Source organism: Haliaeetus leucocephalus, unplaced genomic scaffold (genome assembly GCF_000737465.1).
Source record: "Haliaeetus leucocephalus isolate CR32 unplaced genomic scaffold, Haliaeetus_leucocephalus-4.0 Scaffold819, whole genome shotgun sequence".
Classification (NCBI taxonomy): domain Eukaryota; kingdom Metazoa; phylum Chordata; class Aves; order Accipitriformes; family Accipitridae; genus Haliaeetus; species Haliaeetus leucocephalus.
This window is the reverse complement of record NW_010973255.1, coordinates 2,906,679-2,924,832: the sequence shown is the minus strand read 5'-3', so window position 1 is coordinate 2,924,832 and position 18,154 is coordinate 2,906,679. Positions and strand designations below refer to the sequence as shown.

At 39.2% G+C, this 18,154-nt stretch overlaps 2 protein-coding genes across 3 annotated transcripts in view; both read right to left on the bottom strand.

Annotated features, from left to right (window-relative positions):
- Positions 1-2,369, bottom strand: part of FBXO5 (F-box protein 5) — an 8,375-nt gene extending 6,006 nt beyond the window's left edge. The window contains exon 1 of the mRNA XM_010581886.1: positions 2,287-2,369. The gene's annotated coding sequence lies outside the window, so the exon portion shown is untranslated. The remainder of the gene's footprint in view (positions 1-2,286) is intronic.
- Positions 2,370-2,420: 51 nt separating this feature from the next.
- On the bottom strand, positions 2,421-15,437 carry MTRF1L (mitochondrial translational release factor 1-like). 2 transcript variants are annotated; one of them, XM_010581884.1, is made up of 7 exons: positions 15,358-15,417; positions 15,171-15,237; positions 13,969-14,152; positions 6,829-6,992; positions 5,742-5,859; positions 3,238-3,374; positions 2,421-2,795 (listed from the first exon to the last, which is right to left on the bottom strand). In XM_010581884.1, the coding sequence occupies exons 2-7, from the start codon at positions 15,192-15,194 to the stop codon at positions 2,580-2,582; spliced, it is 843 nt and encodes a 280-aa protein (XP_010580186.1). In that variant the 5' UTR covers positions 15,195-15,237; positions 15,358-15,417; the 3' UTR covers positions 2,421-2,579. The 2 variants fall into 2 exon arrangements, with proteins under 2 accessions (XP_010580186.1, XP_010580187.1); XM_010581885.1 differs by lacking the exon at positions 15,171-15,237 and having other exon boundaries at positions 15,358-15,437.
- Between the last annotated feature and the right edge of the window lie 2,717 nt (positions 15,438-18,154).

Sequence of the window (18,154 nt, the reverse complement as noted above, 5' to 3'; positions counted from 1 at the left end):
CGGCCGGCCCTTCCTCCGGCACCCGAAGGGTCTCGGGGCCCTTTCCTAAGAGAACGACCGACTTCTGCGGCACGGGGGCGTGACACCGCTCTAGGCCCTGCCTGGCGCCCGACTACACCTGCCTTTGCTTTTATAAATGGACGCGGCTGGGATCTTCCCGTCATCCTCGCACGCTCCGAGGGCACACTCCAAGTGTGCAAAGCTCCTCTACCGGGGAAGGACTTAACTAAGTCTGGCAGTGGGTCCTACATCTGCCTTCCTCCCCGCGGAACAATTGTGTTTATTTTAAAGCGTGATCAACGTTATGAGTACCGGCAGAGTGAGGAGGAGGGCTACGGGGAGCTACGCAGACTGGATGCTAGCGCGGGGATCCCACTACTGCTGAAAACGCGGTCTTCTCACAGCTCAGGGAGGTTGTGTTTGTAGTGAGACAACAGACCTTGCATTAAAATGAACGTGGAGCAAGAAAGGGACTTCAGGTCTTTAGGCAGTAAAGCTTGCCATGACAGGCCAAGGAGGTACCCCTCAGGATAGTGAGGTCCACCCCATACGATGCCGTCAGATGCCAGTTTTGGGGTACCTCTGCCAGCCTCCTGCCAGAACCACAAGATATCTGGCTGTTCTTACACTGCCCAGAGGCTAGCTGCTTGCAAGGCAACAACAGAGCTGGCGTCTGTTCAGGAGCCAGCCAGGAACAGGGTGGCTGCGAGCCAGGCAGGATCTGGCTAGCCAGGCCACCAGCTGCACCATCAGGGAAGGTCTAGGGTGACAAAGACCTGAATGCTTATACAGGTTTCATGCAGGAGCCCACTGCTTACACCTGGCTGATGGCCCTTATTTGTTTGGAGGAACATGAAGCTGGAGAGAAGGAATCGCAAACTCCATCCACCACTTAGTGTAAGATAGCCTGGCTTTAAGTGAAGTCAGGATGACTGTCACAAATGCTCTGTAGTCTTCTGTTCACAGTACTGATCTGGCAGGAATCAAGACTTCACTCCTAGTTTCTGCTCTAATCAGTATCTAATTATTTTACACACAAAATGCATCAATGTTTATTTTTACTTTCTTACGTGCCAGCTGGGAGTTGTAAATCTGCTAGTTAATCTAGACCTAGGTCTCACACTTACCAACAGGAAATATGTACGCCTCACCTTATGCACACAGGCACTCCTACATCTGAAGTTAATGTATGCATCTTTAATTAAAATACTTGGAACTTAATCATAATTACCATGCAATATTTCCCAGAAAACAAAGCTGATAAAGGTATTAAATGAGTTTATGCATTGGTTCAAACTGCAGTCTCAAATGTAAAAAAAGAAGATAGTAAACTGATAATAATAATTTGATTTTTATATAGGATGTTTAAATAATGCATTTCTATAAGCTATCTGTAGCAAATTTACTTTGTTCCTATTCTAATTTCTTCTACTAATTTTAATTAGAAGTCTGAAAGTAAACACCCCTATATTCAGGGTAACGTTTTTCCTTAGGTTCCAATTTCTTATTTACTGGTATTTATATTTCGAATACATTCTGTGTGTGTATACACACATGCATAGGTACAATGCACGATGGGATAACGTGGCATGGAAACCGCAGCTTTTGTATTGCTAGATGTATTTAGGATTGTAAAATGTAGTCTAAAATAAAGGTTAAAAGTCTTCTTTGCCCACAGATATAAACATGTGCACATGTATCAGTAGATTAGAAAGGCAAAGTTTTACTTTGCTTTCACAGATCAAATGTTTTAATATGCTATTAAATAACTAGACAAAAATAGTAAGATGCCATCCATCCCATGTAACATTTAGGAAATCAATAAACTGGAGAGTCAATTAAAAAAAAAGGAGAAACTGAACTGAAGCCAAATGGAGACTGAAATATCAGTCAAACAATATTGTAATGATTCTTTTCACTTTTGACTCAAGAACAGAAACATCCTCTTCAAAAACAATTCACATAGCTTGTCACTTGGCTTCCACAGCTTTTTTTTTTTTTTTTGGAACAAGGGATATTCCTAAACAATTTTTTGTGTTTATTAATAAGGGACACAAGGCCATGAAAACATGAAGGAGATACACTTTGACTCCCTCTCCCATGCGACTTGTGATTAACAAATATGCAGATTAGTAGTGGGGTCATTTATTTATCACCTTCTGCCAATCACTCAAACAAAACAGGATTTTTTTGTTCTCTCAAGTAAGCTATCTGACACTGTACTATGTTTAAACTATTGTTTAAATGAAAAATGGAACTAGAAATAGCTCATTTTTTAATGCGTACCTTTCGAGAGTGGAGTATCAGTAGCTTCTCAGTGGAGAAAGTTAAAAACTGCAGTTACTCCTGGCCCAGTCAAATTTACTTTTTAAGTGGACTGCTGCAGCAATAATGTCTCATATGAAGGTAATAAAGTCTTCTACTTGGCAAGTAAGAAAACTGTTTATCAGTCATGAGGAAACAAGTTGTGGTGTCTTTCATGATCTGAAAAGCAGTTGCATTTTCCAGGTGGTGCTCCAAGAAATTCCTTTGCAGACAAATGTCTACATCTGTTGTAATGGGCTGACAAAGAGCAATGTTCAGGATAGATTCTTTTTTTCATTTTCTGAAATAATTTCCATTAAAGATTCATAATCAGCATATTCTCTCAGAGTTTGTATCATGTCATCTAGCATTTCTTCCCCTAGCATGAAACACTCAATACGATGCACTGATCTGCTTATCCTGTGGTCAGTAATCCGGTCCTGCGGAAAGTTGTATGTTCTGATCTTCTCCGATCTTCCTTTAGTCCCAATCTATCAAACAAGAAGAATCAGTTTATCATCATCATCTTTTTATACAAAGGATGAAATATTGATTAAGACTCTAAAGCAAAAGCTTTCTCTTCCTCCCATGATTATCCAAAATTTGTTATAGTTACATACTACTTAGACCAGTTCAGTAGTTGCAATAATTGTTCTCAAATATGTAAAAGAACAATTTTACTGCACCTTTTTCTTGGTTCTTCACGCTGTAATCCAGTTTGTTTCACTAGATCTTTAGAATTTACCTACTTCTGAAATTTTGATTAATATGTGACATTTATTGCTGAAATAGAATGTAATTTTTTTGCCTCGTATAAGTCCTTCCTGGGCTCCTGTTCCTCTATACTTTCATTTACTATTTGCAGTTCAACACAGGAGTTACCCTAAGAACATATGCTTGTACAGAGTTACATCTTTACTAAGTGAAACTTACTTGAATTTTTCGAACACTGTTTCTCTTTTTGGTTTCTTCTTCCAGTTTGGCCTTGTATAGTTTAGCACATAGCATTTGCATAGCCTTCTCTTTGTTTCTAATTTGAGATCTTTCTTGCTGACATTCAGACATGATGCCTGCCAAAAATATCACGAAATTTAACACTTAACAGTAACACATACTAAAAGGGTTTTGCAGTTTCTAGAAGATTTTTATTATGTTACAATAAGCTGTTTCTTTCTTCAATACATATTTTGAACTGGGATTGTAAAAGTCCAGGCTTATTAATGTCTAATGATAAATCTGGGGGGAGAAGTGCAGGCTGAGTTGTATAGGTGCTTTAAGACATAAGACAAGAAATTTAATTCAATATGCTGGACAACAAGTAGAATGTGAAATAAAAGATACATAATGTGATCTGACTCACCGAAGACACCTTTAATACCTGTAATTTTCAGCCACAGTTCCAGGAAATTTAGGATTTAATGAGCAGTAAAATACACAAGATAGTGAGTATCTAGAATACGATCAGAATATACAAAAGTGGGCACTATTTTCTTAAAAAAAAAAGGTGTGGTTTCTCCCCCCAAAACATACAATTCAATTCAAGATGAGAAGTCAACAGCCTAAGAAAGGAATAGGGATTTAAGTAACTCTGGTAAGATTACAGTATGCTTTTATAAGAGTACATAGTATTACTTTATGAAAGGCTTGTTTACAAACAACTTTTTGGATCGCAGTGAAGGTTTACAAAAACAGTTAGGATGAGAGAAATAGAAGTAACAGGACAATTGTAAAGGAAGAGAGATAAAGAGGAATGAAGGAGGGAAAGGTGGAATAAGAAAAAGTCAGGAGATAAGTTGAGATATAAAACCCCCTAGGAACCATCTCTAGTGCATAACCACAAAAAAATTTGCAATACAGTTTAAGATTTCTATAACAAACAGTAATAACTGCCTTTAGCAAAAACTAAGATCACTTTCTGGTTTTAGTTTGGAGGTTTTTTTTCCAAATACGCAGCAATCCAAAATTTTTTGAACCTGGAGTATCTTTTCATCACCATACCTTGAACAGAATTCTATTCTCTCCACTGTTCACTTTCTGCTTTACTGAAGTGATGCAACAAATGCAGAATGGATTAATGTCTTCAATAAATATGAAGAAATGGGTGGCAAAAATCTGGATACATGAAGATAAAGAGCACTCGGGATTACCCAGAGGCTGTAAAGCCTGACTAATGTTTGTGGTAGAGAAGAGGAAAAGTTAAAAAGCAATGAAAGTCAAGGCAGCTGTTGCGGATTGCTCAAAGGGAAGTAAAAAGCTTAGGAATGGCAATAAAAAAAAAAGATACGATAGCTAAAATCAGGTAGCATTTGAGGGTGTATCTTAACACTCCTATGTTTCCTAACATAAGCCCTGGGGATGGGCCTCCTAATTATGTCTGTAAACTATGGGAAAGGAGCCAGCAGATAAATGGAAGCTGGCATCCTGAGTAGACTCTGCAATTAAAAGCAACATTTTAATATGGAAATAGAGCAATCTCTCTTTTGGAGACTAGTCAAGAAAAAGCAAATCATCACGTTTTAACCTACTCTGCTTTTCAGCTTCTCTTCCATTATTTGAAAGCTTAAATATAACTTTTTCACAGAAACTGATCTGGATACTTGTCGTGGTTTAATGCCGGCCAGCAACCAAGCCCCACGCAGCCGCTCACTCACCTCCCTCACAGTGGGATGGGGAAGAGAATCAGGAGGGTAAAAGTGAGGAAACTCGCGGGTTGACGTAAAGACAGTTTAAAGACAGGTAAAGCAAGAGCCACACATGCAAGCAAAGCAAACCAAGGAATTCATTCCCCCCTTCCCATGGGCAGGCAGGTGTTCAGCCATCTCCAGGACAGCAGGGCGCCATCACGCATAACGGGTACTTGGGAAGACAGACACCGTAACTCCAAACATCCCTCCCTTCCTTCTTCTTCCCCCAGCTTTTATTGCAGAGTGCAACATCGTATGGTCTGGAATATCCCTTGGGTCAGTTGGGGTCAGCTGTCCCGGCTGTGTCCCCTCCCAATTCCTTGTGCCCCCCCCAGCCTGCTCACTGGTGGGGTGGGGTGAGGAGCAGAAAAGCCCTTGGCGCTGTGCAAGCACCGTTCAACAGTAACTAAAACATCCCTGTGTTATCAACACTGTTTTCAGCACAAGTCCAAAACACAGCCCCATACCAGCTACTATGAATAAAATTAACTCTAGCCCAGACAAAAACAGCACAACACTTTTGGAGTGTCATGCGTCATGGCAAAATGGACAGCTTACCCACTGAAGCCAGTAGTCTTCACTATTACAAATTGGAGTGGGCACAAGATGGTGCATTTAGAGTACTATAAACACACATGAAAACTATACGAAAATCTACTGTTGTCCAGGATTGACAATAAAACCATTGTTTCAAAAGAAATTCTGACAGCAGTTTTGCGATATAGAACTTGTACTAGTGAAAAAATGAAGCACCTGTTGGAATATGAATTATCCGTACAGCACTGTCTGTGGTATTGACGTGCTGGCCTCCAGCTCCACTAGCTCGCTTTGTTTCTATCCGTAGATCTTTTGGATTAATTTGCAGCCTCATCTGTCATGGGAGACAGGAAAAAAAAAAAGAAAAAAGAAAAGAACACATTTATGTTGTTTCTTTCCAGACAGATAGAAAATAAACCAAGTATGCATATTTGACAAGGCACATTCAGGCAAGATCAAACTTTTTAAAGTTTATGAGTGGTAGCTTGCATCACTTATAACATATTAAAAAATCCTGTAGCCAGAATGGAATGCGACATGATGGAAGCCAGGAAATCAGACAAATAGTAGCTTAAGGCATAACCATCCCTCAGCACTAATCTTCCCCCTCTTCCGAAAGCTCTGCACCCCCTCCCAACAGAGTTAACCAATATTTGAACTTGACCAGATGGTTTTTAGATAAAATGGAACAGATTCCCTTTGCCAGCTCTGGAATGTAACTATAGTCTCTGGGAGGAAGGAGCGAGACAACTTGGGGTGAGAATACGAATAAGTAACATCTTTGACAATTTGCTAAGTCAACATGAAACAAAGATCAAAACAGAGCTTTAATTCTTAGCCAGTTGTTTTTAACCAAGCAAATATGGCGAGAATGAATAATCACCTGTACTTTGGAAGGGGAAAGTGAGGACACGACAAAAACGGGGAAGAGAAGGTGCTAAAACAAACCTCTATGAGCTCTGCAAGCTAATTCGGTCTTTTGTTACTTTGTAACAAATGTAAAGTTTTACACAAAACAGGCAAGACACAGTCACAGAGAATTTTCAAATTACAGTGAAGTAGACAGCCAGTGACTCTCTTGAGATAGGATTATAAGGAAATCCAGAAATTCTTTACTTCACCCCCCTGGACAAAAATAAAAAATAAACAAACAAAACAAACAAACATGACTTAGTTTAAAACTAAAGTTAAAAAAAATAATTAAGAGAGAACAAGAGAGACAGAAAACACTTGGGTATCAGCAAAACGGCACGTAAAAACGTTGCTCATGGTAAAGTGTGTTATGCTAAAAGACAAATATTACCTCAGTGGGTTGGGGTAATATTGCAACAGTCATTGTGCTGGTGTGAATGCGTCCTTGTTTTTCTGTCTTTGGCACCCGTTGAACACGATGCACTCCTCCTTCAAATTTCATGTACTTGTAAGCCTCAAGACCTGCTATACTGGCAACTGCATGTCTTAGGCCACCTTAAATACAGAAGAAAAACAGTTCTAAAGCGGTAAGAAAAACTGTTGGTACTATCCTGTTATATTTCAAACACTGTATTTAGACATCATTGTCATTTGTCTCTTAAAATTGTGAATTTACTATTTAAATACCTAGGCAGAATTATACTGAAAATGCAAGAAAACTCTTAAAAACAAAGCCAGACATACACTCACACACTATCTCAAGTAAAGGACTGTCAAATTCTTTTTTATAGAGTCCAATTTAATTTTTTTATATACATAAAAAGATTGTCCATGAACCATGTACATACATGTACACACACACACAATCATAAACCACAGCAGAACTCTAACATCAGTAGTAAGTTTACAAAAAGATCAAATTTTGAAAGCCACCTTCAGAAACTACATCAATATTTTTATTGGCAGTTCAGAACTTTATCATTCAATGGGAAAAACCCCAACTCTTTAACTAAAGGATGAGTATTATTAATATTCTTTATCCATTCTCCTCTATGCATCCTACTCGTGTCTCATCTTTGCTCTTTCATTTCATTTTAATCTTTTGCTCCCTTGGAGCAAGCAGAACTCCAACTCCTGCCCCTCTTACCAATATATCCAGCAAAACACTCGACAGCAATGTACTAAAAACTAGCATTGAACAGCTTGGAACTTGGAAGTAAAGCCCAACACAATCATGGTTTCGTGACAGAAAGAGTTTGTTGCAATACTAGTTTATGGCATTCTTGCTCTTCCCTGTTTGCTAGTGTGAAAACCCTTCAGTTGTGCCAGTATAACTGTTTGTAGGATCAGAGAAGTGATGGCACTATAAATGAATGTAATTTTTCACCCATTTTGGCTTTTAATCCAGCTCAGTTCCCAGATCCCATTTTCAGCACAGTGGATGGTGTGCCAAGGGAATGATTAGAGGAGATAGGCAGCCTTGAAAGAGTATTGACTTTGAAGTCTTGCAACATGAAACCACAGCCAACAAAAAGAGGCGGCACATACTTCTCAGAAATACTGTTTTGGGCTGTCTCTAGACCAAGGAAATAAACTATAGGGACAAGATAGCACCTTTTTAAAAAAGGAAAATGAAGACAACGTAGAATCTGAAAATGCCCTGCAGAGCAGGAAAATATCATCAGTCAGAACATAGGCCAGGTTTTTCACCTCCACGGAGAAGGTTTACAAATGTTTTTATTCTACAGAAATTTAAGATTCCCTCAGAACTTTAGCAAAACATAATTCCTTTTACAGTCACGTTTGTGGAAAATAGCCTAAACTGCCTCTTCCTTTCTCTTTCATCTCATTTTTGTCCTTCTGACTTTTAAAATTTTTCTCCTACTTGTACAAATCTGTACCACTTTCATTCAAAGGCACTGTTCAACATACCTAGTGCTCCACTGATTTAATTTATAGCCATTATCTACTATCCAATTCTGTAAGATAAATCCATCATGTTTAGAATAAATCTGACCATAAAATATGCAGTTTAACAAATAAGAATATCTGTCAAAATCTTCAGTTTAGATCAGTAAGTTTCATTCTAACAGGTAGCGTGAAATCTTTCTACTGCTACGCAAATGCTATTCAAATGAACAAAAGATTTCTTCTTTACTCTAAAAGAATCTTATATAACCTGAAATAATTAATGTAGTTGAGTTATAAAACTTACTTACTCTTTTACATATAAAAGCAAGTGCTAAAAAAAATCATAAGCAACTTCTGCACATGAGGAAGAAGCCAGGCAATGTCAGGAGTAAAAATAATGCGAATGTCCACAAGGCTACAGCCCTACTGACAAGTATTAATTATGTGATAAGCAGTTCATTGCAAAAGCTAATGCTCTGTCTTTTCTCCCTCACTTCTCCTGGCATTAATATATGTACCACAGGTACAGTCTGTCTATTTGAGCTGCAGCCACAACTGTGACACGTTCAGGAGAGTTTAAGTTTGTAGTGATAACAGCGTGCCTGTGGCACTGCAGTGCTTAGCACAAGATGACCAAGAAACTGGTTCAAAAGACAGGTATTTAGGTCATACTGTTTCAAATCAACTATTACCAACATAGGTTTCATGTGAAATGCAGCCAAATCCAATGAAATTTCAACAAACCCTTTACCCTGGCAGACGTGTTGTAGGCCTGTCTAATATAGTTAGCTCTTACTAACTATATGCTTGCCCCTTTCAATTAAAATGTCCCTCTCTACCCTGAAGAATTATGTGCATGGAACAAGGGTATGAGTCTTCACTCATTTTTTATGTGGCATCTTATACCCAGACTGAAAGTCCCATATCTGTGTGTCTGCCTGCCACTACAGGGTGAGAGGCAGTGGATAAATAATGACGTGCGGGTCTGTGCTTTAACGTGCGCGCTAAATCTTGAACGTGCTATTTTTGCACAGTGGCGTCCCTTGGGGTACGTCAATAAAGTCAGTTAAGAGTGGACCAAAACCACTTCTTAACTGCAGCTTTGTTTAACATTCACCTTGTTCACACATGCTCACATTAAGATTTCAGCCAAATTCTGGGGCTCTCTGAAATGAGGGAGTTTGACATTTTAATATAGGACTTGCTTTTGCTCATGCAGTCCATAAAAATGGAGTGTGAATGGGATGCAACAGCCTAGCGTCACCAGCAAGCATCCTTAACTCCATTCTTACCCAGCACGGCCCAGACACTTTGAACCTGAGGGATCAAACATGCCTTTCAGTGGCAATGCCATCTGTAGTGCCCCTACCTCCCAATTTATTTCTAGCTCCTCAGTTTTGATAATATGCAGGCACGCAAGTAGGATCAGAAAATACACTGCAAGAGGTTTACATAGGCTAGGGCTGCCTTTACTTTTCTCTAAATTTACATCCTACCTTCCTAAACATTCATTTCAGTGCACAGGCAAGCCCTCAGCAAGACAAAAAGAGTGTAAATAAATATATATCCATTTAAACACTAACAGTTTCAAAGAGAAAATACAGCTAGATATATATTAGGTTAATGTATTACTTCAATTTCCGATTTAAGGCATTAAAGAGAATGCCTCTGAGGGTGTGGGCTCCTTGTCCAAGGACTGAGCTTTCACCAAAAGGGCAGTCAAGCACAACTCCCTTTCTCTTCCAGTCATAGGACTGCAAGTTGAGTCAGACCTGACTTAAAACTATCCAACAACAGAGAGCTTTTAAGCCAAATGAGTGGATTGATCCAATTAGCACTGTGGCCTCAAAACTGGTAGAGCTGAGAGAAAGAACATACGGCTAGCAGCTGGCTGGAAGGTGGGACAGCCCTTGTTCAAGCTGACTGTGAAATTGTACTCTGAAGGTAAAGTATGTGACTGCTGGAGTTTACCCCGTCTAAGTCTTGCCTCAATGGGAAGGGCAACTCTCCTCTCCTCCTAGTATATGAAATAAAGAAGACCCAGACCCTTCCCCCATTCTCTTTACACCCATCTAACCTAGATCATGTTTATTCCATTTACTTAATAAAAAGAAAAAAAAAAGTTAATAGATTACTGTCAGCTTTGATGGCTGAACTGGCTTAGCTCCTGGCAAAGTGTTTGCCTAGTCATGAATGGGGATAAATATGACTTTCCCCTTTCAGCAACAAGCTGCACTGTAGCATGAAGTTTCTTCTTGTCCCTACTTTCATTTGAACTGTGCAAACAGTTTACTTGACAAATTATTTCTTGACCATAGAAAAAAGTTTATTAATAGTGAGGAATCTAGATAATAGACAATACTGAATTCAAGTGTGATTAAATTAAAAAAATATTTATTAATTGAATCAACAGCAGCCACTCTAGAAAAAGATTCTCATACTGTGAAAACCTGAGTTCATGTTCATCAACTTGAAATAAGTCACCTGCTAAGAACTCTAAAGTTATTCAAACATTTTACAGATACAATACTTTAAAATCAAATTCTATAAAGATTCCAAGAACCCAGAAGTGTAAGTGAAATCCATAGTAAGTTAAATTATACCTGCATATCTAAAAGGTGAAGACATGGTCTTCCCTTTTTTGAAGTGTGAATACTGACAACAAATGAAGCCTGTACCTAGATTTTCAAGTTCCCAGTTTGTGATGTCCAACTATTTCTTCCATGGAGTCCAATTTTTGAACCGGCTTTTAATCCCTCAATATGTAACAGTAAATCAAAAACTGTACTTATGCAAGAAGGGTCTTAGGGCACAGAAAGACCCTCATTAGAAGGGGAAAGTAGCTCACTGACATAAGAAACTCAATTAGGAGAGTTGTGGATATTTATTTTTTGTGAATTTCTACATGGTTGAAACAGAAAGGGTTCAAGATACTTGAAAATATCATTGAGTCCAAAATATGGCATAAGTAAACAGAAGTAGTATTAGAAGATGCTTCACATTTCTCAAAGCTTGATAAAAATCTCTCTGCAATTATATTAAGTGTTGACTGAAAAAATATTAGAGTTTTTCTGACAGATTGCATATCCTAACATCCTAGCTTTTCTCATTTCTTCTTCAAAGTTTCACTAAAAAAGAAAAAAAAACACCTATGAAAGTATGAATACAGGTAAAGTTTCACAACCAATCTGAGCTAAAAGCAGTAAGCTGCACGAGCATCCATCTACTGATCCATACATATATAATGATATATACATTACCTCCACAGCAATACGTAAGCAAGCAAAACATGCTAGCTTTACTCACAAAGCCATGGATAACAGTAAGCCTGCAGATCTGTTAACACAGACAGACTTAGCAAATCTAGCCTGCTGAGAAATGTGTCTAGCAGTCTGCCAATCAAAACCCGAAATCCCTGCCACTGGTTGGGCATGTTTTGGATTGCAGTTTCACAGTTGGCTTAAGTTGACTGAACCTGTTGCTGCTGGAAGGAAGTCCTGGTTTTCTCACTGCCACCACCAGTAGCCACACACTTCTGCCCCCACCACACCCATGAGCATTTCTCCTCTTCTCTGGTGCTGGATTACCTGAAAACTAATCGGGTGGGGGGGTTGTGCTATTTTTCGTTTGGATTGACTTGGTGATGAGACTCTGCAAAGACACATAATCACAAGCGCCAATGCAAAGAAATCAGCAGCAACACAGAGACAGCAGCCTGATCTTTGTGAAACAACTTTACACACTAACTAGGTTTAGCTTAAGTTAACTAACATGTGCCACTGCCTCAGTTTGTTGTGTAAACCTACCCATCCCCAGTTCCATGAGATGCAGTGAACCAACTTCACAGCTCACCATCACCAGAAGATCCAGTTTTTCCACCTCCTTGCATTCAGCCCCACATTGCTGCTTCTCTTATGGGAGCTCTAAGGCTCACGTGAACTGACTTAACACATTAACTAGGCAAAAAACTATCCCAGTCATAAAAAGCAGTCTTTGCCAGTTTAAGTGAAAGGACATCAAAACAGACAAGAAAAAAAAAAGTAAAAAGGTAGGACTGCTCAGACAGACAGAGCAAGGAAGAGGGGAGAAAGGAGAAACATCTCCTTTTACTGGCATCAAGTTGTTAAACTGATTACCTATGAAATTTTAGTTGAAGACTTTCATAAATAATTAGATCTCTTATCTTTCCTCTCAAAGTCTCAACAATTCCCCCACTTTGCTCATACACTAGCTGTTACAGATGAGCTGTATCCAAACATCCCACTTCCTTATGTAAATCCTCTGATGACATTATTTCAGATAAATTCAAGATGTTTTAGATTAAACCTCAAGAATAATTTTAATTATACTGATCCCTCTGCCAAGGGTTCCATAATAATAAACCTGCCACCAAATTTATCTATAAACACTAGAAACATTAAGTAACTAAGTAACATAGAAACATAGAATGGTTTGGGTTGGAAGGGACCTTTAAAAATCATCTAATCCAAACCCCCTGCCATGGGCAAGGACATTTTTCACTAGATCAGGTTGCTCAAAGCCCCATCCAGCCTGTTTTTCAACACTTCCAATGATGGGGCATCCACAACTTCTCTGGGCAACCTGTTCCAGTGCCTCACCACCTACATTGTAAAAAACTTCTTCCTTATATCTAATCTAAATCTACTCTCATACAGTCTAAAATTGTTGCTCCTTGTTCTGGCAGTAGAGGCCTTGGTAAAAAAATCAAAGCATTCATTTTCACACAAGACTAATATGAAAAGAACTATTATTCTTTCAATAATGTTAAATTATTACAGGATTGTCTCCACTATTTCAGACTGCGGGTTTTGCAGACTGCAAAAGTATTGCACTGGAGCCCTGGCTGCAGAAAACACAAGAAAAATAAACTCAATAGCCAACATTTTCAAATTAAACACTGACTAGGACGCTCAGGGTACAGTTTCATAGGGAGCCAAGTCAATGCAACAGCTTCCTGCCACAGGAAGCCCAGGTCTCCTTCCTTTCTTTCCTGTGCCACCACCACCACCTCAGCACCAGTGCTAATACCTTTCCGCAAAGACTCAGCTAGATAACCAAGTAAAAACTGATCAAGGGGTTTTTTTGCTGAGTTAGCTCTCTTTCAGGTTAACAAGTTGCACCAGCTCACACAGGGTACTGTAAGTACTGGAGCTGATGTCAGGTGAGTTACAGGAGCATGGATGGAGGACTCCAGTCCCAGCCTTCAGTAGAACAGCATAACTTAAGTAGAACAGCATATCCAAATAAAAAGTATATGTAGTATGTATTTATAAAAAAATAAAACTAAACCAACATATCTGCATCACTTTCTGAATTTTCTTCTGCCAAGTACTTAGTTTCATTTCTACTTTTTGAAACTACCAAAAGACAAGTTTTATCTTGTAGCACTTTAGTATTTTAATAGTACTTCTGAAGTGGAATTTCATTCTCAAATACAGAAGCTGAGGAGAATTGTACTCAGGCATTCAAACAATTCTCTGCTTCTAAAATTAAGTTAGTGCAAATTAGCTTCCTGTAGTCAGGAAATTCAAATATCATATGAATGAGTGTTTCGACTTAAATTAAAAAGTTACGAAGATTAAGTATTTTCATTACTGACCTATTTCACTGGGAAAGTATTCTAATATTTCAAATTTCCACTTTTTATAGGCAGCATATCGTTGATACATATCAAATATTTCCGAGGTGAACAGCATGGCTTCCTGCCCTCCAACTCCAGCAGTTACTTCCATGACAAGATCACTCTTGTCTGTTTCTTCCGAAGGAATCAAAAGCAACACTATCTGTGAATACAAAAACACCCAGCTAAGACTTCCCTCTGACACTCTTCTCCACAACTGAGTTAGTACAAAATGCCAGACAAGTCTGTAATCGATTTAGGCTGCGTTCTCCTGCACTAACTCCTCGGCTTCCCAGAGGACGGGCTTCTCACGCCTCTTGCAGTGAAGCAGCAGCAGCCAGGAGGAGGTGGGGGGGATGCTGCACTGCAGGAAGGCTCCTCGTGTCTGTTCACAGCCGCAGGAGCTACGAAGGTCTCTCTCTCAAGACCTACGAAACTTCACGGAAGTTTTCACCCATCGGGAGCACTGCGATGTTTGGCCACCACGGGATATACGCCAGTTCTTGCAAGACAACCGAGCATCTCCTTTCCCATCAGATTCCCTTTTAACCCAGTCTCAACTGCAGAGCTAAGAAGGTATGGATGTTCAGGAGGACAGTCCTTCAACAACAACTCAGCTGTATTACTCATTTATTTATTTAAAAAGGGAGAGCCAGCCTTATATTGGTCTGTAGAAGAAAGATACACTAGAACCAAGAAACTATCACAGTTGTGCAGGCTGGATCAAAACTCTGGATGATTTGCAAATGCTTTTCCATCATCTTCCTTCACTAGCATTAGGTGATGTTTCTTTGCACAGACTTCTTCTTTTGGCAAAATCGTAAGTATTTACAAAAATATTTATAAAGTAACTGTTGTATTGTTGTTGAAAGAATAAAGAATGTGACAATATCAGCTTCTACTTCACCAGTAACATTAAGAATATGTAACAGTTTGTTTATGTAAAGGTCATTATTTTTATGTTAAATAACATAGATACTATGTAGAACCTGTATAAGGTAGCAGTTTAAAGTAGTTACATAGTATTAAACTATTTTTTTTCAACACCACTAATGTGTGTGATACTATACAAGTTTAATGTTTCTAACAGATAAAAAAATGGACTTCCATAAAGGTATACCCAGACAAGACAAAGATGTATTGATTCAAACAATTTCAGATACAAGTAGACACGCACTTACAGGCTGTCTCTCTATCGTCTGCATTTTTCATTTTCTTTAGATAACAGATGCTAGTTGAGGAATATAACTGCCAGGGAGGGGAGGAGGAGAAGAGTTTATCGTATACATCTTATTTTGATGAGAAGACAAGCTGGCTTTGTTAATTTAAAAATGGCAAGGAAATAGAGGCTTTTAAAGGGAATCTAACCTGGTGTTTCAGTTCAGCTATCTCTTCTTCACAGGAGGCGATTTCCCTTTCTGCAAGCTTCTGGAAATCTTCACTCTCATCTGGAATATTTGAGTATGGTTAATCCTCAGACTTATATCAGTGCCACTCTCAGAAAACATTCTGAAAAATAACCATGTGAAGAACTTTAAAAAAAGAAAAAAAAAAGCCTACCACACAACCCCCCCCCAACACACTAAACCTGTCAGGAAATGAGATTAATAGTATGATCTGTAACAAAGATACACAGTACATACTGAGTGTTTTCTGATATTGTTCAGGTATGAGATACAGGAAAATCTGAAATGCAGCAAGTTCCACTTAAATGTAAAAAAACCCCAACCCAACCAAAAAAACAACAGTTGCAGTGCTGGTGGTCTGACAGTGGCACAGGTTGCCCAGAGAGGTTGTGGAGTCTCCATCCTTGAAGATACTCAAACCCCAACTGGACACATCCCTGAGTGACCTGCTGTGGGTGACCCTGCCTGAGCAGGGGGCTGGACTGGACCATCTCCAGAGGTCCCTTCCCACCTCAGCCATTCTGTGATTGTAAGAAATTACTTTCTTTATTTCAATGTCATGGGAACATCAAGGAGTTAAAGAGCACAGCAGCCCCGCAACTGACACTCTTCATTAAAAGGACTACTACCCCTATCGTTGTATGCAAAATTTGAAGATGGTAGTAGTAATTTCAAGTATTTTACCTCTGTCAATTTATTCCAGAACAGCTGCGAAACTTCTAACACATCACTAAAAACAAAGATACTTGACTGAACAACACTAATGCTTTACAATCAAGACCTGTTTTTCTGTACTACAGTTTTGATATGTTAAAACGTTTCTTTTTTTTCTGGTCAATATCAAACTTCACACACACCCATAAAAGTGTCTCTGATCTGCACTGATTCAGCTCACTTGCCCAGAAGAAAAAAATATTACCCCAAAAAGGAGCAAATGGTACACACAATGAAAAAGAGGGAACTGGGGCAGATGTTGGGACACATAACTGCACAGTCAGCAGCAAGAGAAGAAAAAGAAAGATGCTAAGACTTTTTTTTTTTCTGTGTACAGCAAGCTTTTAAATGTGTTCAGCTAAGATGGGAGGTGCACTCTTACAATAAAGCCACACCTTTTCAGCACTGTAACTGCATTTAGTCACTAGCACAATTTTAAATTCAACTTTTTGACTTTACAATTTAGGTTTAATATTGGTGACTTAAACCCCCCTCCAATCACTTCTGTGAGAAGGAAATTAAAAAGATAACCATGCGTAACTTGGTTTAAACAACAAGCAAGCTTTACCTACAGCTGGCTAAGAGTATGCACGGTTGACTACCTGACTAACCGTAACTCTTGACACATGTAAATTGATCATCTGCAACTATCTACATTTCTGTACAATAACTACTGACTGACTGGGGGCTAGTCATTAAGACCAACAGAAGGAAGGATAAGAATTAAGGAATTACAAATCTAATAGAGTCAAACCAGCTATTGATAATGCAATTAAGAAATAATCTAACAATTAATAGCAGTTCTGTACTTTAAGATGCAAATGTATAATAGACTCTAAAATCAGTTTAAAATAATATATACAAATATTTTTAAGGATGAACTACAGAAGTGCTCAAAGTTACTGACTAAGGCCTTCTGATCACTTCACTTTGCTTAAGTTCTAAGCCTAGTTTTGATGACACTGGCTTCTTCAGCAGGTTCTGAAAGGAGAAAAAAATCTTCCATTCCATTTCATTTGATTAGTTTCGATCAATGATTAGTTTGTTCAAAGGAACCATTGCTCCTTTTTCAATCTGAAGTGGGAGAGAATGAATAGGAAAAAAACCACGACCATTTGCTTTTAGACAGTGTTTGCTACCTCCATTAGTCAGAATAAGTAACTATAGTTAACACTTTTAATTACCAGTATTTAGCAAAGTAGTAAGTATTAAATGATCTAGGGAACATTTCATGATCTAGTGAATGTTTACTGATCTTAAAGCACTCATTTTCTGCATTTTGGTTTCTAACTGCTATCAAAATGAAGTTTGATTCAGGGTAAAAAAACATTCCCTATTTGGCAAGACTAAAAGTGTGCAGGTACTAACACAATCCAAAGTTAAAGCACAGCGTGGATGCTGCACAAACAGATGCTAAGTTCTATGACTTGACAGGCTGAGAGAGTTGGGGTTGTTCAGCCTGGAGAAGAGAAGGCTCCGGGGAGACCTTACAGCAGCCTTCCAGTACCTAAAGGGGGCCTACAAAAGGGCTGGAGAGGGACTTTTTACAAGGGTGTGTAGTGATAGGACAAGGGGTGATGGCTTTAAACTGAAAGAGGGTAGATTTAGATTAGGTGTAAGGAAAGAGTCCTTCACTGTGAGGGTGGTGAGGTGGTGGAACAGGCTGCCCAGAGAGGCTGTGGATGCCCCATCCCTGGAAGTGTTCAGGGCCAGGCTGGATGGGGCTTCGAGCAACCTGGTCTAGTGGGAGGTGTCCCTGCCCATGGCAGGGGGGTTGGAACTAGGCGATATTTAAGGCACCTTCCAACCCAAACCATTCAATGACTCCATGACTACTGAAGCGGATGCAGGCAGGTAGCCTGGTCTGCCTTGACAGCAAGAAAAAAAGCCACCAAAACCAGAATCAGAAGCCTTCTATCCCTGGTTAATTACCTTTATTTTATACGAAATAGATACCACCATGCCCCTGTTCCTTCCAGTACCAGCGGCTCCTACTCTCAGCCCCCAGGCCCGAGGACGGGCCTTTCCCGCCCGGCCCCGCCCCG

What these genes read in the sequence shown, in the direction of transcription:
- MTRF1L (XM_010581884.1), bottom strand. Translation starts at nt 15,194, where the DNA reads ATGCAGACGATAGAGAGACAGCCT. An exon ending in AGACGATAGAGAGACAGCCT is followed by an intron (nt 14,153 to 15,170) that starts GTAAGTGCGTGT and finishes TTGTATTCACAG; the next exon opens with ATAGTGTTGCTTTTGATTCC. An exon ending in GATAATTCATATTCCAACAG is followed by an intron (nt 3,375 to 5,741) that starts GTGCTTCATTTT and finishes TATTTTTGGCAG; the next exon opens with GCATCATGTCTGAATGTCAG.